Source organism: Dreissena polymorpha, chromosome 10, assembly GCF_020536995.1.
Source record: "Dreissena polymorpha isolate Duluth1 chromosome 10, UMN_Dpol_1.0, whole genome shotgun sequence".
Taxonomy (NCBI): domain Eukaryota; kingdom Metazoa; phylum Mollusca; class Bivalvia; order Myida; family Dreissenidae; genus Dreissena; species Dreissena polymorpha.
In genome coordinates, this window is record NC_068364.1 from 82516026 (window position 1) to 82543795 (window position 27770).

The following is a 27770-nucleotide window of genomic DNA, read 5'->3' on the forward strand; positions in this document are numbered from 1 at the left end:
TTTTTCGTTCCATTCTAAAACTGTCTTAACCAGCGTCAACACAAACATGCAGATCTGTAAGTCACGTTTATATAAAAAATGTGTGTGTTTATTTATTTATTTTTATTTTTTGAATTAATGTTTTTATTAATGTATATTTTTGATCATTCATTATTTTGTATTTCATTGTGTATTAACTTATATATTTGTATATTAGTTGTTTTATTTATTTAAGTATTTATTTATATTTATTTATAATTATTTGTTTTTTACTTTGCTAATTCTGCCCGGAAAGTTATATTTATATATTCGAATGATTTTCGCAAACACATATGTCTATACTGATTTTCAAACTTTTAGTTATAATGAATTCTGATTATAGTTTAAACACATTATTTACAATGCAAGTTGTAAGAGTTACGATGCGAATCGATTAATCAAATTTGTCCACATTCACAGGTCTTTTGATTATTGCGGGAATACTGTGTGCAATCGGAGTATCAGGTATGTTAAACAGTGAAATGAAAGAACAATACGTCACTTCAGAGATTTAAATAAGTAGCTACAATTTCATGTGGTTACAATTTCGTAAAATATTTTTTTGTGTTTAGCAAGCAAATAATAAGAATTACGTATTTCAGCATGTCCACTTGGATTGGGGTTAAGCACGAAAGCTGTAAATCTCAGTTGAGCTTAAGGGTCACCAAAACAAATTCCTTGGTGATAGACTCTTACTAGAAGTTTGCCCTTACCTCATCGATTACCCACATCCCGCCTTCGTGACAAATTCTGCTTATTTCGGGAAAAAAATCACTGTTCCTAAAGTTTGCCTTTAATTATTTTTGGTGTGTGCAAAGTTCTCAATGTTGCATGCTGATTTACATGTTTTTGAAGAGTTTGTCAAGCCCCGATACTTTCTGAGGTAGAACTATAATCGAAAGAAGTAAACACGTGTTTAAAAAAAATGCTATAAGGTCCATCACATTGTTAATTTCCAAACAATCTTGCCTGAAATCCTAATTAGACCTTTTTTTTCACTCTAATAAATACATTTATTTTAAATTATTTATTTTAAATTATTTATTTTAAATTCATTTATTTTAAATTATTTATTTTCATTCGATTGAATAAAAATCCTCGTGGAAAATATTTGCGATCTGCGATTGCTCTTAAAGAAATACGTTTTTAGTTGCGAGAACTTTTCACTCAATAAAAAATTAGGACGGAAGGACGTCCAAAGGCAAACCTATATAAGCACTCACTCGTAAAAGTGTACATACATGGTTATAATCTCTTCTTACAATTATTTCAGAATGCCTGGACTGCTTTAATTGTCAAAATATCACTGACCCTCAGGCGTGTACAAACACAGGTCAATGTTCAAACAATGAGGTTCGTGTCATTCGATTTATTGACAAGATTGTCTTAATATACGGTCACCATCTGTTCATCATTATTATTGAATAGTGGTATATGAATCTAGGTCATTTATTCTGTTTAAAAAATTCTGAATTACCTATTGTTATTCAACGATATGTTCCTAAAATCCGTCCAAAATATAATGAAAACAAACAGTTTGTTATCTCTTTCAAAAATATGCTTTTTCTGCAAAACTCAAATCGATTTACACTATCAAGTTGGAGTTATAAAACAGATCATGAAGTCGCTATATTTATTTCGTTATTTCCACGTTTTAAGCAAAAGGATCAATAATAAATTACAATATTACGAAATTAACATGTTTGCGATTTTGCGTGTTTTTAGTCCTGCTATCTGCAAACGCTCCATTTCGGTAACGAAGTACGTTACAACATGGGCTGTCAGAACAATCAGGTAATAACTTGTAGTACGATGAACACCTTTGTTTCTATCTTTTTCACCGGCTTTTATATTTTGGAACATTTTGCAACCCATCATTTTAGTTGTAAAACCAAAGTCCTAAATAAATTTGAAATTTGGGTTACACTCTTGATTAGACAGACTGACCGACGCTACAAAGTGATTTCAATATAGCCCTCACCTTTTAGTATCAGAATATGAAAAGACAATCGGCATTACAATTAATGTTTCGATGACATGATCAAAAGATACTGCACGAATACCAAGAAGATTGCTTACGTGAATTGTCGACTCGGAAATATACTATATTTTAGTGATAGTGTCATTTTGTACGGAATACCGTTAGGGCCATCGTGGTTACACATTTAAATCCAGAGGGCGACAATGCGATGGTACGATGGCGACTATGAGATAGTACGATGGCGACAATGCGATAGTACGATAGAGACAATGCGATAGTGCCACAATACGATAGCGACATTGCGATAACGCGATAGTACGATGGCGACAATGCACGGGTCATAACGTACTGTCGCCATCGTATCATCGCATTGTCGCCATCGTACTATCGCGTTATCGTACTGTTGTCATCGTATTATCGCATTTTCGTCATCGTACTATCGCACTGTCGCCATCGTATTGTCGAACTGTCGCATTGTCGTCATCGTACTATCGCGTTGTCGCATTGTCGCCGTCGTACAATCGCATTGTCGCCATCGTACTATCGCACTGTCTCCATCGTATTGTCGCACTGTCGTCATCATATTATCGCACTATCTCATTGTCGCATTGTTTTCGCCATCATACTATCGCATCATCGACTATCGCCTTCCTGTACACAAACTATTCTTATTGCAGAAACTAAATGGATAACTTAATAAAGATGTACTTTCAAAGAGGTTACAGTTGTGCGCATGTGTACCCGAAGGCGATAGACGACAATGCGACAGTACGATTACGACAATGCGACAGTGCGACAATACGATGGCGACAGTGCGATAGTACGATGACGACAATGCGATAATACGATGACGACAGTACGATAACGCGATAGTACGATGGCGACAATGCGATGATACGATGGCGACAGTACGTTATGACTCTCGCATTGTCGCCATCGTACTATCGCGTTATCGCAATGTCGCTATCGTATTGTCGCACTATCGCATTGTCTCTATCGTACTATCGCACTGTCGTCATCGTACTATCGCACTGTCGCTATCGTTCTATCGCAATGTCGCCATCGTACTATCGCACTGTCGTCATTGTACTATCGCATTGTCGAAATCGTACTTTCGCATTGTCGCCATCGTACTATCGCACTATTGCATTGTCGCCCTCTGAATTTTAATGTGTAACCACGATGGTCCTAACGGTATTCTGCAATTTTATAATTATGCATCGCAAATTAAGTACAAAAAATGAACATCATTGCGATACATCCCGATACGTATATCACTAAATACATTTTACGCAAAGAATGATGATATATTTTTTAAGTAATAACCATCCAAGGGATACGTTGATATTAAGAATCAATTACGGGTATAGTTTATATTACTAAAGTCTTAGTACACAAAACAACCAAAATTCGAATAAAACAATAAATGTAGACATGTATGCACACAACGCTCCAAAAATTGACACGAATCTTTAAATATTTGCAGCTGTGCAGTTCCGATGTCGTTGACCCCAACGTTATCATTGGTCGCTCCATCCAGACCAGACAGCAGTACTCTTGTCATGAATGTTGCAGCAGTAACCGATGCAATGCACAGCTATGTGCACACAGTAAACGTATGCGTAATGTAGGGACTTATCGATAGTTTTTGCATTCAATATACAATGCAGTTACCTATAAAAGCAATCAATTGGTAAACTGTTCTTAAATATTTATACTTTAACATGGAAGATGAAATTAGCTTAGTAACAAATGAAAACATGTAACGAAATAATTGCGGGTTTTATCATAAAGGACTAAATGCAGTGAAAATCATCATACAGTTTAAACCATAAAAACTAGCTTAATATTGCTAGGCTGAGCCTCACAAGTATTGACTGTTCACATATGCTTTTAGAGCAAACCATCAAAATAAAACACAATATTAGCAACAAAAGGTTTATTGTATTTTAAACAAAGGTATGACTCGTTATTGTATTGAAGCAACATCGTGCATTGACGACGAAACACTGGACTGTGCCCGACTGAACTCCATCTTTCACGTCTGTGCAGATATTCATCACGCCAAAGTCACTTGTCCTAAGTTTTGCGGACTCTGTCAACTCGGTAAGAATTATGTATTTCAATCAAAGTCTACATGTATTTATAATTAGATTTACTCACCTTAATTTCAAATGTTCATTACTATAATATTAATATTCAAATATAATGAATGATCATACTACTACCATTACAGTTGATGGCAATTGGGCAGAATGGGGTGCGTGGACGACGTGCAGCGTGACCTGCGAAAATGGCACGCAGTCACGCATACGTGACTGCACAAACCCGTCACCCACCAATGGTGGTCTCAATTGCACCGGCCCATCTGTCGACTCAAAAAAATGTTCTAAACAGCTTTGTCCGGGTAAGCATACTTAATTCTATCTTGTTTTTCCTTTAATTAAATGTATATTAAACATTCGACTTTAAATTTAAAATTATGACATTATAATTTTTCATTTAAACATTATCTTAAAATAATGTGCAAATAATGCATCGAATTTTAAACGAAAACCGTTCTTTTCCAAGTACATGGCAACTGGTCAGAATGGTCCACGTGGTCTGGTTGCACGGTTACGTGTGACGTGGGTCTAAGAAAAAGGTCCAGAACCTGCACTAATCCCAAACCAGACCGATTTGGGGACTATTGCATCGGAGATACCTTCGAGAATACAGTTTGCCTTCAAGAACTATGCGCAAGCAGAAGTAAGTATCCGATTCCATTTAATTACGATGCAAATTGAGTGGAAAATGTGGAAAAAAACAACTTCCTCTGTTCAGTATGAAAAAAAAAGTATGTTTAACTAAGATGGAGGCTGGTCGAGTTGGGGTGCATGGCAGAGCTGTTCTGTTACATGTGGATTGGGTCTCCAATTGCGTCAAAGAACCTATACAAGAAATTAAGTCCGCACAAAACATACAATATATGGCTTGCATGGAGCAAAACATATCATTCAGATTTATACATATACATATAAAATTTTATTTTGATAACAGTAGTTATGTTTACATAAAATGTATACAGAATCCATTATTAAATATGCGTACATGTCATTCAAATTTTAAAACAGAACAGCAGCAATATATATTTGAACGAATGCAAATAGTCGACAGCAATGAAGTTTCATTTGAATCCATCCATCAATTCTCTAGTTATGCGCCCAAGAAGAAAATATAGTATGAAGGTATTTTCTGCACAAGACAACTGAGGACATACAATAATAATAAAAATACTGTGTAAAAAGTTATGATTTTTGTAGCTTGTACCTTTCAATAACCTCTTTTTATCTATATAAGTTTAGGTTAATCCCTTAAATAATTATCTGTAAATTATCTTAAAATAAATAAACCAATGGCATTTACGCTGTAAATCATAAGGGGAATTATAGTTTTTGTATTCGGCATTTTCTCTTAAAGCCATTCATTATTACATTAAGTTTAATGTAAATACTTTCACGACAAGTAGACTTATGCCCCACAAAGAAAAATGACTATATAAAAAGCTTATTAGCTCTATAGTTTTATTAAAATACCGTAATACCAAGAGAGAAAACTGAATAAAGGATATTAAATCTGTAATTATTGAAATGTAAAACACATACATTATATTTTACAATTATACATAATCTTAAAATAATTTGCCAATCATGCATCGAATTCGAAACGAAAACCGTTCTTTTCCAAGTACATGGCAACTGGGCAGAATGGTCCACGTGGTCTGGTTGTACGGTTACGTGTGACGTGGGTCTACGAAAGAGGTCCAGAACCTGCACTAATCCTAAACCAGACCGATTTGGGGACTATTGCGTCGGGGATCCCTTCGAGAATACAGTTTGTCTTCAAGAACCATGCGCCAACAGAAGTAAGTATCCGATTCCACTTAACTATGATGCAAATTGAGTGGAAAATGTGTAAAACAATCAACGTTTTCTGTTCAGCATGAAAAAAAAACAATTTTTATCACGTTTAACTAAGATGGAGGCTGGTCGAGCTGGGTTGCGTGGCAAAGCTGTTCAGTCACGTGTGGAGTGGGTCAGAAGCTAAGGAGCAGGACATGCACCAGCCCGAGTCCTTCCGCCTACGGCAAGGCTTGTGAGGGGAACTATGAGACGTCCGCTGTATGTGTCAACACACCATGTAAGTATATATGTATGATCTAGTTTATATGAATGTCACATTATGGCTGTATTGTGGAGGGGGACTCAACCTAATGAAAAGTCCAGTATGAGCCCAATTTCGACATTATACGACAAAGCCTATGAGAGAAACACCGAAGCATTCGAAGTTTGTGCCAACACAACATGTAAGTAAACAGTGTATGACCAAATGTATGATAAGAACGGCAAGACTTGTGAGGGCGAATATTAAGAGTAAAAAATGAATGCGCATCAACACATCATGGAGTGAAATGTGTATGATCGAGTTTATACGACGGTAACGATTTAAACAATATTACAGAAATATAATGACAGCCTTTATTTATACATTATACGAAGAATAATCTACAGTTTGGCATTTACATTTGGTGTAAATCATGTGTCTGTACTGAAAAGAATTAAAACCGTTATTGATCAGTATTAAGCCATTCATTGCGTTTTTACGATTTCAAAGAATGAATTTTGCAATTTATCGCTCGACATTTGCATGACCTTGACAATCCAGGGTGCAGGATCAACGTCGTTCACAGGGGTTTACACACGGGCTGGACAGAATGTTCACACACCGTTAAGAACGTTGTTTTTTTCAATTTTCTCAAGTAATTGAAATACATTTTCAAAAAAATTTAGTGCATAAAAGACAGTGTTTCGTGCAGATTGTGCCGATATCTTAAGATTTAGAATAAATCATTGAATACGTTTGAAATCGGTGCCAATTTTTCACGTTGTGCAGCGAAACCATGTTAATGAATGCTGTCCACATCGAATTTTTGGTAAAAAACACAGGCGTATTAAATAAAGTAATTCTGATGCATTTCAAATTGCCATAAGCACCATAAAATCTGTCTTTTATGCACTAGTTGAAATTCTTACGAAAAATTGTTATAACAAGTTATTAAAAAAGCACCACTAGCCTGTGTTTACATCAATTAATAGTTAATTTGGAACCACACAAAGTCACGTGATCCTGCATCCTGAACCATAAGACAAATCATAAACCTTACTAGTCTCATAGTAACCTGTGATATTTCTAAGACCGATGACCGTAAAATACATAAGACCGAAGTACAAAAATAATTGACACATAATCTTTTTTTAAATACGAATACATTTTTATTACAAATAGTACTAAAATTTACTAAATATAACTGAAGTGCAAAATGCATAACAATTTGGGCGGTTGTAATTTTGAACAAACAGTTTTTCAATGAGGATGCTTATAAATATAATGGTTAAGCTCTTACGTTATAATAGACTACTCAGATTTTGTAATTAATGAGTTATCGCAAAACTTACATAAGACTGAAACCAAGAAACTATATAATGGATCGTAGTTAAATGCTTATTCAAAAAAAGGATGTTGGTCTTCCACTAGTCTATGGTTATTATTACTTTATCATCTTAACATTTAAAACATGAATACAACGCCACAAGCATTATCATCGCAACTATAAGCACAACTTATTCACGCCAGTCACGAACACACAGGAGTCCCTAAAGATCGACATCTTGTTGTTAATTAAATTTATTTAGTGACTACAAACACTAAATTAAAGCACGGTAGGTAAGGATCACTTAACGATTGGCGAATGTTGAAAGTGTAAGTGTAGTTGTTTTGCACACTTGCGGGTTTACTGGATTTTGGCAGATGGTAGCAACGTTGTATGAATGACTCTGCGTGTCGCTCTTGACGTTATTTTTCGAAAGGTTGATGCTAATTCAAACGCCGCGCAGTTATTACATCTGCCTGGGTTAAAGGGGTCTTTTCACGTTTTGGTAAATTGATAAAATAAAAAAAAATGTTTCAGATTCGCAACTTTTCGTTGTAGTTTTGATATTTGTGAGGAAACAGTAATACTGAAAATTTGCCATGCTCTAAAATATTAATTATATGCATCTTTTGACGATTTTAAAACCTGAAAATTATAAAACGTTTCAACGCGAAACGATTGAATAATTTGGAGAGTTCTGTTGTTGTCGTTATATTTTGTGACATTACGAGGATTGCTTATATAAAGTATAAAACACATCACTCATTGTATGAGCGCGGATGGCCGCGTGGACTAAGCATTAGACTTTTACTCCAGGGGTCAGTGGTTTGGATTACTTTTTTCTTTCTTTAATGTTATTCTTGTGTTGTTTTTTTACTGGGGCTTTTTAATTAAATTATTTACATATATCAATATAAAGCATTTTATGACAAACCTCAATACATGCCAAAATCTGGGAAAAAGGCTACTTACACAAGGGAGATATATCGTGTTAAATATATCGTGCATCGCCGCGACTGTCGCGCAAAATATCGTGCGTCGCCGCGACTGTCGCAAAAAATATCGGGCGTCGCCGCGACTGTCGCGAAAAATATCGTGTATCGTTTGTCTAGTGTCGCCCTTGATGAAAGAAGGGCGAGATTATAGATGGCACTATTCGGATTCCGTAATTTAGGACAAATAATCGTTATTGTTAGATAAAGTTACATTCCAATTAAGACCTATTCACATGTTTTCGTTTTAATTTAATTCCTTCTTTATTATTTGAAAGCAAAGGAAAAACTGCCGTGAAACAATTTGATCTACATCTGTAAATTAAAATCATACGAAAAGCTTTCTACGTTGAATAAATTTCTCATATGGCTGTTACGAATGTTATTTGATGAAAAACCCATATGTTTGATAAATAATGAAATACAAAATAGTTAACATAGCTTCGGAGTTCTATTTATCATATTGACCCATTAAAAAACATTCCTGTTGAGTTATGATATAATAGACAGCTATCACACCGCCGCCATATGTTAACTGCTAAATAGTTGATCAGGCAGAATTTGATATAAGCATTTTATATTTTGTTATTTATTTAATTCTAAATCATTTTTTTCATATGGACATCAAAATTGTACATTCATACTCATTCCAACTTTCAACAAAAAGCATACTTACCTACATTTGGTATGTTATTTGACAAATGAATCTATTATACATTACAGGTCATGTTGCAGCATTCAACGCTCACGGCTTCAATGAGTTATCAAATTACGTCAATGCATTTCCCACTGTGATCTTCAACGAAGGCAATGCGTACAACCCCAGCACTGGACACTTCACAGCTCCTGTGGACGGGATATACTACTTTACTGCTCAAATCTGCGTTAGGCCCCGGTCGAGTGTTAACTTTTACTTGGAAAAGGGCAGTGAAAGCATGAGCGTCAAGGTGCGTCTATCAGCTACCCTTCAGCAAGTACCTAGCGGCTCCACCTTTTCATGTGCGTCTGCATCCTGCTCTGTGAAGCTGATAAGGAATGAGCACGTGTGGGTGATGATGGAATATCAATACACCACATCACAGATATATGAAAATGGTGATTATTCTTGGATTTCATTTACTGGAACGTTGATTCAAGAGTTCTAATAAATTCGTGAACTTAATATGGTGTGTTTATTTCATCAAAGTTGTAGTAGTGTGTATAACACATATGTATGGTACAGTATGGCATCCGTTCCTTAGTATCAAACACTCCGTCAGTAGTTGCAACACCCGAACTATTTGAACAATCGTTCATTAAGCATATTTCATAGACCATGCTTCTGAGCGAAGATTGAAAATACAGATTTAACACAATCATCTTAAGTTATTTTTTTAAATATTAGTAGTATTGTTGTTATTATCGTCGTTGTTCTACATTTTATTAATGGCTATTCTAGCGCGTCACTGGTTTCCCTGAGTTCGTTATATGTATTTTAATTGCGTAGCAATTACAATAATTGTTTATCGTACTTCAAACGACTTGCTGGTGCTCTATCTGTATACAAATCAACGGCGTGAACGTTGAGATGACACAAGAGGATTTATGCGAGATTTCAGATTCATGTACCGAGTAATATTAATATGATCTAAATCTGGGTGATCTTTTCATTCATGTACGGCTTGATTGTTAAATATATTCATTTCGACCCTCTCTATTTAGCACAAAGTCCAGTAGAAATTTAATATTTCTGTACGTTATATTTTGTGTTGGCCTAAGAATTACCTGTACTGTTGATCGGTCAGTTAAACGTATTTCATATTAAATCGGATCAAAAAGGGTTGTTCGAACAAAGGTAGTCTATAATTTCAAATAGCTATTACAATGAATAAAAACTGTCTTTTTTGTAAATTTATTAAATAAAATAGAAACTAAACATGCATATATAATTGGGAACCTATTATACAATTTAATGAATCTATTCACAAAATATAACATGTTTTGTGTGTGTTACATTTTTCTGTTAACATATTATTTATAAATGCGATGTAAAATGTACTAATACAATATATTGTAATCGTCAGAATTGTTTGTTCGAACATTTTATAATTACAATAAAATTAATCAATTGAAATAGGAAACACAATAACTCAAGAAATACTTTTATTAAGCGAGTGTAAATGTATTGTGATGCTTTAAAATTTTTATCTCTATTTCACCATTAAGTGAGCTCGTGAACAATGCATTTTGAGATCATTGCAGTACACGACGGCGTAAGAAGGATCATGTACCAGATACCAAGCGGCAGGAGAGAATGAATATCGGCACACTTGTAATGCATGCCCAGCCTTTTCCATATCAATATCAATATCATGATATTATCAATGTAATTTTGTTACTATGTATAGACATGTATATTATAATAGTTAGTAAACTATATCAAATTTCCTATTTAAGTTACGCGAAGTATTTTTAATACAGAAAATCACCACCATACAGTTCACTTGATAAAAAAAAACATCGAAATTCATACCTCTGACAAGGAAAGAAGAGCTCATCTTGCGAAGAGCGTTTTAATCGACTGGAGGCCATCTTTCAACATCGTCATCGCTATTCGCGATACGAAAAACTGCTAATATAAGCCAAATACTGTCGTTTCAATACACAAAAACATAGCATTTGACAATCCAACCGTCAAATGATAAAAAATGTTCATTATTGTGAAAGTCTAGCGTGAATGGCGAAGAACTACCTGTATCGCTTTATTTTATGCGCTTATTAAATAAATTATGTAAGTTTCAATCCTCGAAAATATACATTGCATTTATATTACAAATGCATCAAGTTAGCATTCAATATGGAATGAAAACCAGGACGGTATAATACAGCTAATACGCCGCAACATTTTTTGGCTTATCAAATAAAGGTTCACCTAATTTCTGTATTAGTGTTCATTATTGTTCTGTTCATAACAAAGACTGTACAAACACAAATATAAAACAAATGCCTGCACTGCCGTTGCTTGTTATGATGACGAACCAAACAGTTCGAAACGCCAGAACTGGAATCTACCCAGCTCCTGTGGACGGGATTTACTACTTTACTTCGCTAATCTGCTCCTACCAAGGAATCATTCTATACTTTTACTAATCGTGATACATCGGCTATCTCCGGATTCCTTCGTAAGATGGGAAAAGGCAAAGAAAGCATGAACATCAGACGGCTACATATCAATACAGTTATATGAGCAGGTCATGTTCATCGGCTTCCACCAATGTTAAGCTAAACAGGAACTAACATGCTCGGGGGCTGATGCATTCAGGATACACCTTATCGTTTATGTATGAAAGTGGTAATTTCGCTTGGAATTCTGTTAATGCTGATACAGGATTTTTTTTGGTTTTTAAATAATTGATTCGTGAACTTTCTAAAAGTAAGTTTATTTCTCCATTTAATGTGTATGATACATATAGTCTAGTATCCGGCCAAACGTATCACGTCAGACGTGTAGGAAAGCATCAACAAATCGAATACAAGATAGTTGTTTGTCATGTAATCTATATTTAAAGATCTACTAGTCCAAAGGTTTATTTAAATTTCATTTCGCATTGAGTTATACTCCGAACAAGAACATTAAAGAAAGAGAAATAGCTCGATAAATCCTGAAAAAAAGTGTTGATGTCCTTGCACTCTGAATATGCCCATCAAACCGTATGTTCTTTGCTTATATGAATGTTCATTTCAATCATTCAACACTGACCGAGTTTTTCTCCGCACCATACGTGAGACCGGTTGACACACGGAAGGGAAGGATGGAATAAGAAATAACTGTATGATTCTTCAGGGGTGCATGTAAGCACAAGCGAATTACTAGAAATCAGGTTTAGATCGACCTCACAACGACCGTTATTAAGATCAAATACGCATTTACAGCCCTCGAACTCAGTGCGCCGTTTCGACTTGAAACAATTATAAACAAGAGGTCCAAAAACCCACGGTAGCTCACCTTCGCCTTCGGGAACTAAACTGCTCTCGGCAACTGTTGAGATGTTTCTGAAACCATTTTCAAACTTGGCCAAAATATCAACAAGAGAGTAAACAAAGTTTAAGTATAGCCATATAAGGAAAAATGCCCCGGCCCTGTTTTTCAACGGACGTGAACCATTTTAAACTCCGTCCAGATAGCATTAGAACTAATCTTCTGACCAAGTCCCATGAAGTTTTGACTAAAATGTGACTTCTAGAGTGTTAACAAGGTTTTATTATAGCCTTGTACGGAAAAATGCCCCGCCCCGTGGCGGTCATATTTTTCGACGAAACGCAACCATTTTTAAACTCAGCTGAGCTATCATTAGAACTAATGTTATGAACAAGATTTGTAAAGATTGGACCATACATGTGACTTCTAGAGAGTAAACAAGGTTTACTATAGCCATTTAAGGGAAAATGCACTTAACTGGAAAAACTCGCGTGATTTTATCCAGGAAAACACCTGACCATGTCACAATGCAGAGGCATTATTTCCAGCAATATAGAAATACCAAATACAGTTGTTCTTGTAATAGGTGAGGCACGCAACCATATTTTTTTTAATGAACTTTCTGCATGGATGAATCGATTTAAAAGATACTTAAATAAGAAGGTAAAGAAGATTTCCCTTATTTGCTATTCTACCTTATATTCCGCTTTAAACAGACAAAGAAGAACTTTCCACCGTTCTGCAACTGAGTGAAGTTTTGAAACACTGTGTCCCTTGAATAATTACCTTACTGCATCAGCTCCCCTACACGGATTTGAATAAGTTCCTTTCACCCAAATTTCAATCAGAAAATCTGACAAAACTCGCATATCAATTGAACGATTGCAAAGTATACCTTGAGGCATTCGACCTTATTTCAGCATTTAATATGGCTCTTAAAATGTGACCTTAAATTAACCAAGGTAAGCTCAATATTCAAACAAAAACAAAGAACATCGATTGAACAATCGCAGCATTTTACTTATGCTAATACAAACATAATACGTTAATCATGTTTGACATTTATAGCAAACGAATTATTCAAAAGTGTTCTATATACTATTGTTGTATACAATCTATAATGTTATACAGGTTTTCTAATAAACCCAAATTTGTGCTTCATCTGTCAAAAGTGTTTATAAATGCTGCAATGAAAACTCTGCCCAACAATTTAGCATCGTATGATTGAACTGGTATACAACTAATAGAATACTGTAATTTATTCATGAATATTGGCTTTGAGGGAAACTTAGAGTCGTGCGAATACTTTTTAATCTTCAGCAATGAAACATTTACCAATAGACCATTACTTTATTTCACTATTTCTTGTTTCTGAAAAAGCGATTGCATGAATATTTGCAAACAAATGAGCTATGAATGCTTTCCTTTAAATAAACATGTGTTTACTGAAATTTCAATGACATCTATTTCGGCTGCGTAGACGTATGTGTGTGTTTTAAATGACTGAGGGCTGTTACTTGTGTCAATTTATGAATCGCTGAGGAAATGTTTGGGTTTACATTTCTCTTGCATTTTAAACCGAGGTGATTATTTAGCAGGTGTGTAAAATATTCGAATATGTGAAATTGAAAGATTTAGAAAATAGCTATGAACTAGTGTTGTTCGTTCAAAATTTAAAGTTGTTTAAAAAAAACAACTAACGCTGTGTGTGTGTGTGTCCCTTATGATAGAAAGCGATTCATAGTATTACAATTTTCTAACTTTTGGATATATGGTTTCTACTTTAAGAAAATCCAACATTTTTGTAAAAACGCTCTAATTGCACTAAAGCTCGTAGTTGATCTGAAAAAATTGTGATTTAATGCATTTTATGCATGTAAGAATAAGAGAAATAACTTTAACATTCAACAATAAACAAAATTAACCATCCCTCATGTATTTTATCTGACCACTTGACATGTTAATGAAAAACGTGTCTAATGTGTTCTTCAAATGTACGCTGAATCATCGGGCAAATAAGATAACGCCAGAAGGCTCACGACTTCGTGCAGACGTTGAGATATGAATAGAATGGGAAATTATCTATATTATCTTAAATGTGACTTTCGTTCAAAATGGCAGACATTTTTGGCACTCGTCCTAATTAGATTACGTGAGCTTCCCGTTGGAGAAATTATTTTGAAGTTGTCGCAGAATATACAAATCGGAATTCTACCTTTAAATTTGGGGAAATTCATTACCCGTTTGTAGCAAAACGTTATCTTGTAAAATTCATATCCTAAATCATACTGCGTGAGTCTCCGCAAACGATCAAGGTTGATAATTGACGACCTCGAATACCTTCGAGAGTGCTGCAAGAATGCGTCAGATTATGATACAATGGTACGATGGTACTATGAATGTCATTCCATGTCAGAAATTCGTGGCGACTCTTTTATAAGCAACATTTAATCTGACTTCTGACATATCGGAATCATGTACTGGGGCGACGATAATGTTAACCAAAAACTGATTTGTCTTTAGACATATTAAAAAGTAGTAACGCTCGATGTTCAATTTGGATTATTAAAGATTGTATATAGATTGTGTTTATCGTTGACAGACAGCAAAAGTACGTTGTGAGCTAAAGTATTTAGTCATCAGTAAAAAAAGACAGTTAAAATTTGTCTGGAACCTTTTTGTAAGAGCTGTGGCTGGGGCTTTAGTGTCTGACAGCAAGTCATCATTATGGAACGCGTCTCGTTGCAAGTGTATTACACCTAAATGTGAGTAAATTACTTGCGGAGTATGTAGTAAATATAGTATCTGCACGCGTGTTCCAGAGTTGGCCGGGAATTCTGTGCATGCTTATCTAGCATGATGTGCTGCCTTAACCCATACGACCCTCCCTACCAACAGCAGATGGTGTTCTAGTATACACAATCCTAAACATGTTATATCTTCCTTGTCTGAGACACGGTAATTAATGCTAGTAGTAGGATTTCTCTTAAAAATATGAGGATACATATTTGCTTACAATTACAATAAATTGTATTTCTGAAATTTTACATTACGTACGTAATTGTTGAAAACTTTTCAACCCAGAGAGAAAGAGAATAAAATCGAAAAACTTTATTTGCAATGGAAACACAAACACTAGGAAACCATATTAGTGCGACTTTATTTTGCAAAACATTTAAAGTAAAATGGACACTTAAGTAAGTCTCCAATGAAATCCAACCATCGCACTTTTAATGTATGTTATAAGCTGTAATACATTTTTATAAAAAAAACAATGGATAGTGAGAATCTTTGTGATTAACCGAAGTGAACCTTATATGTGATTCCACATGAATTGAACTCATTTTAATCTAACACTAACTGTGTGTGTGTGTGGGTGGGGCAACTTTAAACTGTGTTTGGCTGGCTAAACCGGATCCTTTTATTATCATATGAGTCTCGATCTGGGAACCCCGTTCTTAATGCAACTGGAGTTTAGATAAGGAGAGGCTTTGTGTATACGAAATATCCATAAACGCGGACAGTACAATCTCTTATGACACTTTAACCCTTTGAGTGCTGGAACCGAATTTAAAAGGCCTTTGCAAACAGTTTGGATCAAGATGAGACGCCACAGAACGTGGCGTCTCATCAGGATCCAAACTGTTTGCTATTCTGATAGTATTCTTTGAAAAAAATGAAAGAAAATGCTAATTTTAGAAATTCAGGAGAAGACATTTTAGCACAGACAAATTTCCCAGCATGCAAAGGATTAAGAGCGAGGCCTTTCAACATGTGCATCTTTGAGATAAGGTCTGGGGAACAAGTCAGGGGCGTAGGTACATGTAGCTGCATATACCTTGTAGCCCGCGACGTAATTTGTCTCTGGAAAATGAAAAAATATGAATAAATAATGTTGAAAAAAAAATCTGAAACGGGATCCGAATCCATCTTTTATCATATGAGCCTCGCTCTGGGAAAACAGGGCTTAATGCAACTGGATTTTTGTTAAGGCAATGCTTCCTTTAAACGAAAAATACCGTTATAGCGGAAGGTATCGTCCCTGACGACACTTTACGTACATTCATTTAGCACAGTTGTCTCAGAGCGAGGTTTTATATATATGCATCTTTAAGATAAGGTCCAGGGAACAAGTCCGGGGCGAGGGTAGCTTCATGTGCCTTCTTGTAGCCTTCTTGTAGCCAGCGACGTTATTTGTATCTTGAAAATTAAAATTATTATAATTTAATAGATATATTAAAATAATGCTGGAATTTTAATAAATCTGAGAAGGTAATGGGTAGGGGTTAATAACTCGAAAACTAGTTTGCAAATAATATAACATTCATGGTGTCATTTAACTGACGTTTCTCATATTTTATCATACCACCGCATTGATATCTGCCTGATATAGTCTAACGTTGAATGATATATTTTTTTATATCATGGTCAACAGGAAGTTCTTATATCAGTCATGTGTGGAGGATGGTCATATTACTCGGAATAAACTATAAATACATTTTTTTACAAATTTTGAGCGCTCGTGCTCATGCCGTCATTATTAACAAGTCAAACGACAAAAGTCATATTCTTTACCGCTAAAACTGCAGCTTTTTAGCGATTTTTTCATTATTACTTTAAAATCGGGGACGTAGAGGTATGATAAACAGAAAAACAGGTAAATGCCTGATCTTTTTGTAATACATCAGGCTCGGCACGAATACAATAACGGCTTGGCAAGCCTCGCCGTTTTATTATTCTAAGCCTTGCCTGATATATTACAAAAAGATCAGACAGTAACCTGTTATTCTATATTTTCACAGCAAATTGTAACGAACTATTTAACTATAAACTTAGTACCAGGAAAATCACTATTGACTAAAATTGTCTTTTGATAAATTATTCAGCGGGATAATTGAACGCAGATTGAACTCGGCAAATTTTATAAATGTACTGACCGTTCATGGTTTACTTATACCAACAGCCATTGCATTTAGAGGATTTTATTTGCAAATAGAGTATATATGGTTGGTGACTTTATATATCATTTGATATCAGACGAGTTCTATATCGCCTTTTTAAAAGGAGAGTCAGATATGCTCTATTAATGTCGCTTTGTTAATTAATTAATAATAATGGTTTGTGCTGATCATACTGGGCAGGTTAGATTTTCTATGGGCTCTTTGGTCTTTATCCATAGCACAATACAACATAAAAATCGGAATTATTTCAGTAAAACCTAACAACAGAGGCATTTACACAACAAATTTATTCTCGCAAGAACAACAAGACACAAAGATCAACGCTCTTCTGGAAACGTGTTTGCGTATCGTTAATCTGTGATCATTGTTAATTTAAATAAGCACAACACAGAAGTTTCAGTACGTTCATACAAAACTAATAATGTAACATCGAACGATATAAGACAGGTATTTGCAACTGACCTTACTGTAATTTTGTTTATCGAATTTTGCAATGGAAAGCCTAAGTTTGATAAGGTCAGTCGTGACTCTTCGAAGATTATTTTGTTATCGGAAAACCATATGACACATTATCCACGGCATTTCGCAAAATTCCGATAATCGGCGTGTCTTTATTTTTTGTTCCATTCTAAAACTGTCTTAACCAGCGTCAACACAATCATGCAGATCTGTAAGTCACGTTTATATAAAAAATGTGTGTGTTTATTTATTTATTTTTATTTTTTAAATATATGTACTTATTAATGTATATTTTTGATCATTCATTATTTTGTATTTACTTGTGTATTAACTTATATATTTGTATATTAGTTTGTTTATTTATTTAAGTATTTATTTTTATTTATTTATAATTATTTGTTTTTTACTTTGCTAATTCTGCCCGGAAAGTTATATTTATATATTCGAATGATTTTCGCAAACACATATGTCTATACTGATTTTCAAACTATAAGTTATAATGAATTCTGATTATAGTTTAAACACATTATTTACAATGCAAGTTGTAAGAGTTACGATGCGAATCGATTAATCAAATGTGTACACATTCACAGGTCTTTTGATTATTGCGGGAATACTGTGTGCAATCGGAGTATCAGGTATGTTAAACAGTGTAATAAAAGACAAATACGTCATTTCAGAGATTTAAATAAGTAGCTACAATTGTATGTGGTCACAATTTCGTAAAATATTTTTTTGTGTTTAGCAAGCAAATAATTCGAATTACGTATGTCAGCATGTCCACTTGGATTGGGGTAAAGCACGAAAGCTGAAAATCTCAGCTTAAGGGTCGACAAAACAAATCTCTTGGTGATAGACTCTTACTAGAAGTTTGCCCATACGTCATCGCTTTCCGACATCCCGCCTTTGTGACAAATTCTGCTTATTTCGGTAAAAAAATCACTGTTCTTAAAGTTTGCCTTTAATTATTTTTGGTGTGAGCAAAGTTCTCAATGTTGCATGCTGATTTACATGTTTTTGAAGAGTTTGTCAAGCCCCGATACTTTCTGAGGTAGAATATAATCGAAAGAAGTAAACGCGTGTTTAAAATAATGCTATAAGGTCCATCACATTGTTTTTTTTCCAAACAATCTGGCCTAAAATCCTTATTAGACCATTTTACACTCTAATATATACATTTATGTATTTTCAATACATTTATTTTAAATTATTTATTTTCATTCGATTGAATAAAAATCCTCGTGGAAAATATTTGCGATCTGCGATTGCTCTTAAAGAAATACTTTTTTAGTTGCGAGAACTTTTCACTCAATAAAAAATTAGGACGGAAGGACGTCCAAAGGCAAACCTATATAAGCACTCACTCGTAAAAGTGTACATACATGGTTATAATCTCTTCTTACAATTATTTCAGAATGCCTGGACTGCTTTAATTGTCAAAATATCACTGACCCTCAGGCGTGTACAAACACAGGTCAATGTTCAAACAATGAGGTTTGTGTCATTCGATTTATTGACTAGATTGTCTTAATATACGGTCACCAACTGTTCAACATTATTATTGAATAGTGGATTATGAATCTAGGTCATTTATACTGTTTAAAAAATTCTAATTTACCTATTGTTATACAATGATATGTTCCTAAAATCCGTCCAAAATATAATGAAAAAAACAGTTTGTTATCTCTTTCAAAAATATGCTTTTTCTGCAAAACTCACATCGATTTACACTATCAAGTTGGAGTTATAAAACAGATCATGAAGTCGCTATTTTTATTTCTTTATTTCCACGTTTTGAGCAAAACGATCAATAATAAATTACAATATTACGAAATTAACATGTTTACGATTTTGCGTGTTTATAGTCCTGCTATCTGCAAACGCTCCATTTCGGCAACGAAGTACGTTACAACATGGGCTGTCAGAACAATCAGGTAATAACTTGTAGTACGATGAACACCTTTGTTTCTATCTCATTCACCGGCTTTTATATTTTTGAACATTTTGCAACCCATCATTTTAGTTGTAAAATTAGTTATGTTCTACTTTCTTTTTGATGTTAACTGTCAAGGATAGATTAAATGATAGTTTTGCAGAAATTTGCACCGGTTTTCATTAAAATTCGAAAAATCTTTAATTGTAACTGCCAAGACCATTCACTAGTATAGCAATATGCCGCTTTGACACAGACATATGGCATTCGAGAATTTATATCAAAAAAGTATCTTCCAGGTAGTGATTTGTTGTGTGTGCATGTTAAATCAACTTAAATATTTAACATATGTGACATGTCATTTTAAAAATCATAAAATCCTTAAATTATGCGATGAACAAGTTTTATTGCAAAAATAAAAGTCCCATATTGACCTTTAAGATAAGCACATCGTTATAATCCTGCAACAAAACGTCGCATTTATGTAAACTTTTACACAAAGCAATTTAGTTACCTTTAAATGACATAAGTACTACAGCTGAAAATTCTTTTTGACGCTATCGCTGCAAGCTAAGACAATTTACCTTAATATTTGACCTTGACATTGAAGGCATCAAAGTAGATATTTTGCGCGACACCGTGTCTACTTAAGGTCTACTTACGGCGAAGATATATTCTTGATGAAAGTCTTTAATAAAATTTGGGAAGTTACACTCTTGATTAGACAGACTGACCGACGCTACAAAGTGATTTCAATATAGCCCACACCTTTTAGTATCAGAATATGAAAAGACAATCGGCGTTACAATTAATGTTTCGATGACATGATAAAAAAAATCGGCACGAATACCAAGAAGATCGCTTACGTGAATTGTCGACTCGAAAATATACTATATTATAGTGATATTGTCATTTTGTACGGAATACCGTAAGGGCCATCGTGGTTACACATTAAAATCCAGAGGGCGAAAATGCGATGGTACGATGGCAACAATGCGATAGTACGATAGCGACAATGCGATAGTACGATAGTATTACTATCGCGTTGTCGCATTGTCGCCATCGTTCTATTCGCAATGTCGCCATCGTATTGTCGAACTGTCGCATTGTCGTCATCGTACTATCGCGTTGTCGCATTGTCGCCGTCGTACTATCGCATTGTCGCCATCGTACTATCGCACTGTCTCCATCGTATTGTCGCACTGTCGTCATCATATTATCGCACTATCGCATTGTCGCATTGTTTTCGCCATCATACTATCGCATTATCGACTATCGCCTTCCTGTACACAAACTATTCTTATTGCAGAAACTAAATGGATAACTTTATAAAGATGTACTTTCAAAGAGGTTACAGTTGTGCGCATGTGTACCCGAAGGCGATAGACCACAATGCGACAGTACGATGACGACAATGCGACAGTGCGACAATACGATGGCGATAGTGCGATAGTACGATGGCGACAATGCGATAATACGATGACGACAGTACGATAACGCGATAGTACGATGGCGACAATGCGATGATACGATGGCGACAGTACGATATGACTCTCGCCATCGTACTATCGCGTTATCGCAATGTCGCTATCGTATTGTCGCACTATCGCATTGTCGCTATCGTACTATCGCATTGTCGCCATCGTACTATCGCACTGTCGTCATCGTACTATCGCACTGTCGCCATCGTACTATCGCAATGTCGCCATCGTACTATCGTACTGTCGTCATCGTACTATCGCATTGTCGCCATCGTACTATCGCATTGTCGCCATCGTGCTATCGCACTATCGCATTGTCGCCCTCTGGATTTTAATGTGTAACCACGATGGCCCTAACGGTATTCCGCAATTTTGTAATTATGCATCGCAAATTAAGTACAGAAAGAGAACATCATTGCGATAAATCCCGATACGTATATCACTAAATACATTTTACGCAAAGAATGATTTCAGATATTTTTTAAGTAATAACCATCCAAGGGATACGTTGATATTAAGGATCAATTACGGGTATAGTTTATATTACTAAAGTCTTAGTACACAAAACAACCAAAATTTGAATAAAACAATAGATGTAGACATGTATGCACACACCGCTCCAAAAATTGACACGAATCTTAAAATATTTGCAGCTGTGCAGTTCCGATGCCGTTGACCCCAACGTTATCATTGGTCGCTCCATCCAGATCAGACAGCAGTACTCTTGTCATGAATGTTGCAGCAGTAACCGATGCAATGCACAACTATGTGCACACAGTAAACGTATGCGTAATGTAGGGACTTATCGATTGTTTTTGCATTCAATATAAAATGTAGTTACCTATAAAAGCAATCAATTGGTAAACTGTTCTAAAGTATTTATACTTTAACCTGGAAGCTGAAATTAGCTTAGTAACAAATAAAAACATGTAACGAAATAATTGCGGGTTTTATCATAAAGGACTAAATGCAGTGAAAATCATCATACAGTTTGAACCATAAAAACTAGCTTAATATTGATAGGCTGAGCCTTACAAGTATTGACTGTTCACATATGCTTTTAGAGCAAACCATCAAAATAAAACACAATATTAGCAACAAAAGGTTTATTGTATTTTAAACAAAGGTATGACTCGTTATTGTATTGAAGCAACATCGTGCATTGACGACGAAACACTGGACTGTGCCCGACTGAACTCCATCTTTCACGTCTGTGCAGATATTCATCACGCCAAAGTCACTTGTCCAAAGTTTTGCGGACTCTGTCAACTCGGTAAGAAGTTTGTATGTCAATCAAAGTCTGCATGTATTTATAATTAGATTTACTCACCTTAATTTAAAATGTTCATTACTATAATGTTAATATTCAAATATAATGAATGATCATACTACTACCATTACAGTTGATGGCAATTGGGCAGAATGGGGTGCGTGGACGACGTGCAGTGTGACCTGCGAAAATGGCACGCAGTCACGCATACGTGACTGCACAAACCCGTCACCCACCAATGGTGGTCTCAATTGCATCGGCCCATCTGTTGACTCAAAAAAATGTTCTAAACAGCTTTGTCCGGGTAGGCATACTTAATTCTATCATGTTTTTCCTTCAATTAAATGTATATTAAACATTCGACTTTAAAATTTAAATTATGACATTATTATTTTTCATTTAAACATTATCTCAAAATAATGTGCAAATAATGCATCGAATTTTAAACGAAAACCGTTCTTTTCCAAGTACATGGCAACTGGTCAGAATGGTCAACGTGGTCTGGTTGCACGGTTACGTGTGATGTGGGTCTAAGAAAGAGGTCCAGAACCTGCACTAATCCTAAACCAGACCGATTTGGGGACTATTGCATCGGAGATTCCTTCGAGAATACAGTTTGTCTTAAAGAACCATGCGCCAACAGAAGTAAGTAGCCGATTCCACTTAACTATGATGCAAATTGAGTGGAAAATGTGTAAAAAATAAACTTTTTCTGTTCAGTATGAAAAACAAATTTTATCACGTTTAACTTAGATGGAGGCTGGTCGAGCTGGGGTGCGTGGCAAAGCTGTTCAGTCTCTTGTGGAGTGGGTCAGAAGCTGAGGAGCAGGACCTGCACCAGCCCGAGTCCTTCCGCCTACGGCAGGGGTTGTGAGGGCAACTCGGAGACCTCCGCCGTATGTGTTAACACACCATGTAAGTAAATGTGTGCGATCTAGTTTATATAAATGTCAAATTATGTATTGTGGAGGGCGACTCAAGCAAAGGAATATGACCGTTATCAACCCAATTTCGACATTAAACGGCAAAGCATATGAGGGAAACACCGAAGCATTCGAAGTTTGTGCCAACACTACATGTAAGTTAACAGTGTATGACCAAATGTATAAGAAAACGGCAAGACTTGTGATGGCTACTATTAAGAGTAAACTGAATGCGCATCAACACATCATGGAATTAAATGTGTATGATCAAGTTTATATGACGGTATCGATTTAAACAAGATTACAGAAATTACATGACAGCCTTTATTTAAACATTATACGAAGAATTATCTACAGTTTGGCATTTACATTTGGTGTAAATCATGTGTCTGTACTGAAAAGAATAAAACCGTTATTGATGAGTATTTACGCCATTCCTTGCGTGTTTACGATTTCAAAGACTGACTTTTTTCAATTTATCGCTCGACATTTGCACGACCTTGACAATCCAGGTGCAGGATCAAAGGCGTTCACAGGGGTTAACCCACGGGCTGGACAGAATGTTCGCACACCGTTTAGAACTTTATTTTTGCAAATATCTCAAGTTATTAAAATACATTTTCAAAAATATTTAGTGCATTAAAGACAGTTTTTCTTGCAGTTTGTGCCGATATCTTAAGATTTAAGAATAAATCATTGAATACGTTTGAAATCGGTGCCAATTTTTCACGTTGTGCAGCGAAACTGTGTAAATGAATGCTGTCCAAATCGAATTTTTGGTCAAGAACACAGGCTTATTAAATAAATTAATTCTAATGCATTATAAATTGCCATAAGCAGCATAAAACTGTCTTTACTGCACTAGTTGAAATTCTTAAGATTGTTATAGAAAGTTACGCAAAAAAGCACCACTCACCTGAGTGTTTACATCCATTCATTGTGTACACACCGGTCATACTGACCTGTGTACTAACGCGAAAGGAATTGTGGGTAGCACTTCTATTACAGCGTGTAAAGTGAAAGCGAAAGTAGGTCGGGTAATAGTGCTTCTGATAATCGATATCAGTCTTTATAGAGATTCAAAATCACATTAAAACATAATTCAATATCATTTTTTTTAAACAACATTCCGTTTTAAACACACACTAAAAAACGATTTTTCTTTCATGTTTAACGTTTTCATTCCTACGCAAAACAGGGGAATGTGATGTGACTTAGTATAGAGGTGACAATAACGTAGTGACGTCACCATCTATGTAAAGAATGTTCATCCATTAATATTTAATTGTAAACCCCCCAAAGTCACGTTATCCTGCACCATGAACCAGGAGACAAAGCGTAAGCCTTACGAGTCTCAAAGTAACTCGTGATATTTCTCAGACCGATCACCGTGAAATACATAAAACCGAAGTACACAAATTATTGACACTATCATTTTGGAATAAGAAGATATTTTTATTACAAATAATACTAAAAATGACTTTATAAACGTTCAGTGTTCAATTCATAATAATTCTGACGTTTTTTTTTCGGACAAACAATTTTACAATGAGAATACTTATAAATATAATGGTTAAGCTCTTGCGTTATAATAGACTACTCAGATTTGTATTTAAGGAGTTATCGCCGAAATAACGTAAGACAATGAAACTGAGAAACTAAATCATGGTTCAAAGTAAATTGCTAATTCATAAAAATGGATGTTGGCCTTCAGTAGTCTATGGTTATTATTACTTATCATCTTAACATCCTGAACATTACTACAACGCCACAAGCATAATCAGCGCATTATAAGCACAACTAAGTCAAACCAGTCTCGAACACAAATCTGTCCTAAAGAGCGACCTCTTGTTATTAATGAAATTTACTTCTTGACTACAAACCATAAATTAAAGCACGGTGAGCACCACTTAACGATGGGTAAATGTTGAAAGTGTAAGTGCTGTTGTTGTGCACACTTGCGGGTTTTCTGGATTTTGGCAGATGGTAGCAACGTTGTATGAATGACTCTGCGTGTCGCTCTTGACGTTATATTTCGAAAGGTTGATGCTAATTCAAACTCCGCGCAGTTATCTCATCCGCCTGGGTTAAAGGGGTCTTTTCACGTTTTGATAAATTGACAAAATAAAAAAAAATTGTTTCAGATTCGCAAATTTTCATTGTTGTTATGATATTTGTGAGGAAACAGTAATACTGAAAATTTGCCATGCTCGAAAATATTAATTATATGCATCTTTTGACGATTTAAAAACCTGAAAATTATAAAAACGTTTTAACGCGAAACGATTGAATAATTTGGAGAGTTCTGTTGTTGTCGTTATATTTTGGGACACTACGAGGATTGCTTGTATAAAGTATAAAACACATCACTCATTGTATGAGCGCGGATGGCCGCGTGGTCTAAGCATTCGACTTTTACTCCATGGGTCAGTGGTTTGAGTTTACTTTTTTCTTTCTTTAATGTTATTCTTTTGGGTTTTTTTACTGGAGCTTTTTAATTCCAATATTTACATTTATCAATATAAAGCATTTAATGACAAACCTCAATACATGCCAAAATCTGTGAAAGGGTCCTTTTTACGGTAGCAACTGCATTTACAACCAAATACTTTCGTATCTTGAATATCTATAAGCCTTTTGGGCTACCTACACAAGGGAGATATATCGTGTATCGCGCAAAATATCGTTTGTCCAGTGTCCCCCTTGATAAAAGAAGGGCGAAATTATAGATGGCACTATTCGGATTCCGTAATGTAGGACAATAATCGTTATTGTTAGATAAAGTTACATTCCATTTAAGACCTATTCACATGTTTTCGTTTTAATTTAATTCCTGCTTTATTATTTGAAAGCAAATGAAAAACTGTCGTGAAACAATTTGATCTACATCCGTAAATTAAAATCATACGAAAAGCTTTCTACGTTGAATAAATTTCTCATATGGCTGTTACGAATGTTATTTGATGAAAAACTCCTATGTTTGATAAATAATGAAATACAAAATAGTTAACATAGCTTCGGAGTTCTATTTATCATATTGACCCATTAAAAAACATTCCTGTTGAGTTATGAAATAATAGACAGCTATCACACCGCCGCCATATGTTAACTGCTACATAGTTGATCAGGCAGAATTTGATATAAGCATGTAATATTTTGTTATTTATATAATTTTAAATCATTTTTTCATTTGGACATCAAAATTGTACATTCATACTCATTCCAACTTTCAAGAAAAAGCATTCTTAACTACATTTGGTATGTTATTTGACAAATGAATAGAGAGTGTCGATACATTTTGATTTATTTTTGTAAGATATACGTTTAACCTAGAAATAAACTATCAATTATACATTACAGGTCATGTTGCAGCATTCAACGCTCACGGCTTCCATGAGTTGTCAAATTACGACATTGCATTTCCCACTGTGATCTTCAACGAAGGCAATGCGTACAACCCCAGCACTGGACACTTCACAGCTCCTGTGGACGGGATATACTACTTTACTGCCCAAATCTGCGTTATTCCCGGGTCGAGTCTTTACTTTTTCTTGGAAAAGGGCAGTGAAAACATGAGCGTTAAAGTGCGTCTGACAGCTACCATCCAGCAAGTATCTAGCAGCACCTATGTATGTGAGTCTGCATCCTGCTCTGTGAAGCTGACAAGGAATGAGCACGTGTGGGTGATGAAGGCCCAGCAATCCATCGCATCACAGATATATGAAACTGGTAATTCTTGGAATTCATTTACTGGAACGTTGATTCAAGAGCTTTAATAAATTCGTGAACTTAATATGGTGTGTTTATTTCATCGAAGTTGTAGTAGTGTGTATAACACATATGTATGGTACAGTATGGTATCCGTTCCTTCGTATCAAACACTCCGTCAGAAGTTGCAACACCCGAACTATTTGAACCATCGTTCATAAAGCATATTTCATAGACCATCCTTCTGAGCAAAGATTGAAAACACAGAATTAACACAATCATCTTAAGTCATTTTTTTAATTATTAGTAGTATTGTTGTTGTTATCGTCGTTGTTCTACATTTTATTAATGGCTATTCTAGCGCGTCACTGGTTTCCCTGAGTTCGTTATATGTATTTCAATTGCGTAGCAATTACAATAATTGTTAATCGTATTTCAAACGACCTGTTGGTGCTCTTTCTGTATACAAATTAACGGCGTGAACGTTAAGATAACCCAAGAGGATTTATGCGAGATTTCAGATTCATGTACCGAGTACTATTAATATGATCTAAATCTGGGTGATCTTTTCATTCATGTACGGCTTGATTGTAAAATATATTAATTTCAACCCTGT

The 27770-nt window shown here is 35.1% G+C and overlaps 1 protein-coding gene across 1 annotated transcript; it reads left to right on the forward strand.

Annotated features, from left to right (window-relative positions):
• Window positions 1-27222, forward strand: LOC127849283 (A disintegrin and metalloproteinase with thrombospondin motifs adt-2-like). The gene is made up of 11 exons (XM_052382000.1): window positions 1-56; window positions 439-483; window positions 1292-1371; window positions 1744-1812; window positions 3486-3615; window positions 3983-4105; window positions 4236-4406; window positions 4571-4747; window positions 5727-5903; window positions 23277-23438; window positions 26807-27222. Exons 1-11 carry the CDS (start codon window positions 47-49, stop codon window positions 27220-27222), a joined length of 1560 nt encoding a protein of 519 aa, XP_052237960.1. The 5' UTR covers window positions 1-46.
• The last annotated feature ends 548 nt before the right edge of the window (window positions 27223-27770 follow it).

Bases quoted from the DNA above. Each gene is read 5' to 3' on its own strand.
- LOC127849283 (XM_052382000.1), top strand. The intron at 484-1,291 runs GTATGTTAAACA...CAATTATTTCAG, and splicing joins GTGTGCAATCGGAGTATCAG to AATGCCTGGACTGCTTTAAT. The intron at 1,372-1,743 runs GTTCGTGTCATT...GCGTGTTTTTAG, and splicing joins GTCAATGTTCAAACAATGAG to TCCTGCTATCTGCAAACGCT.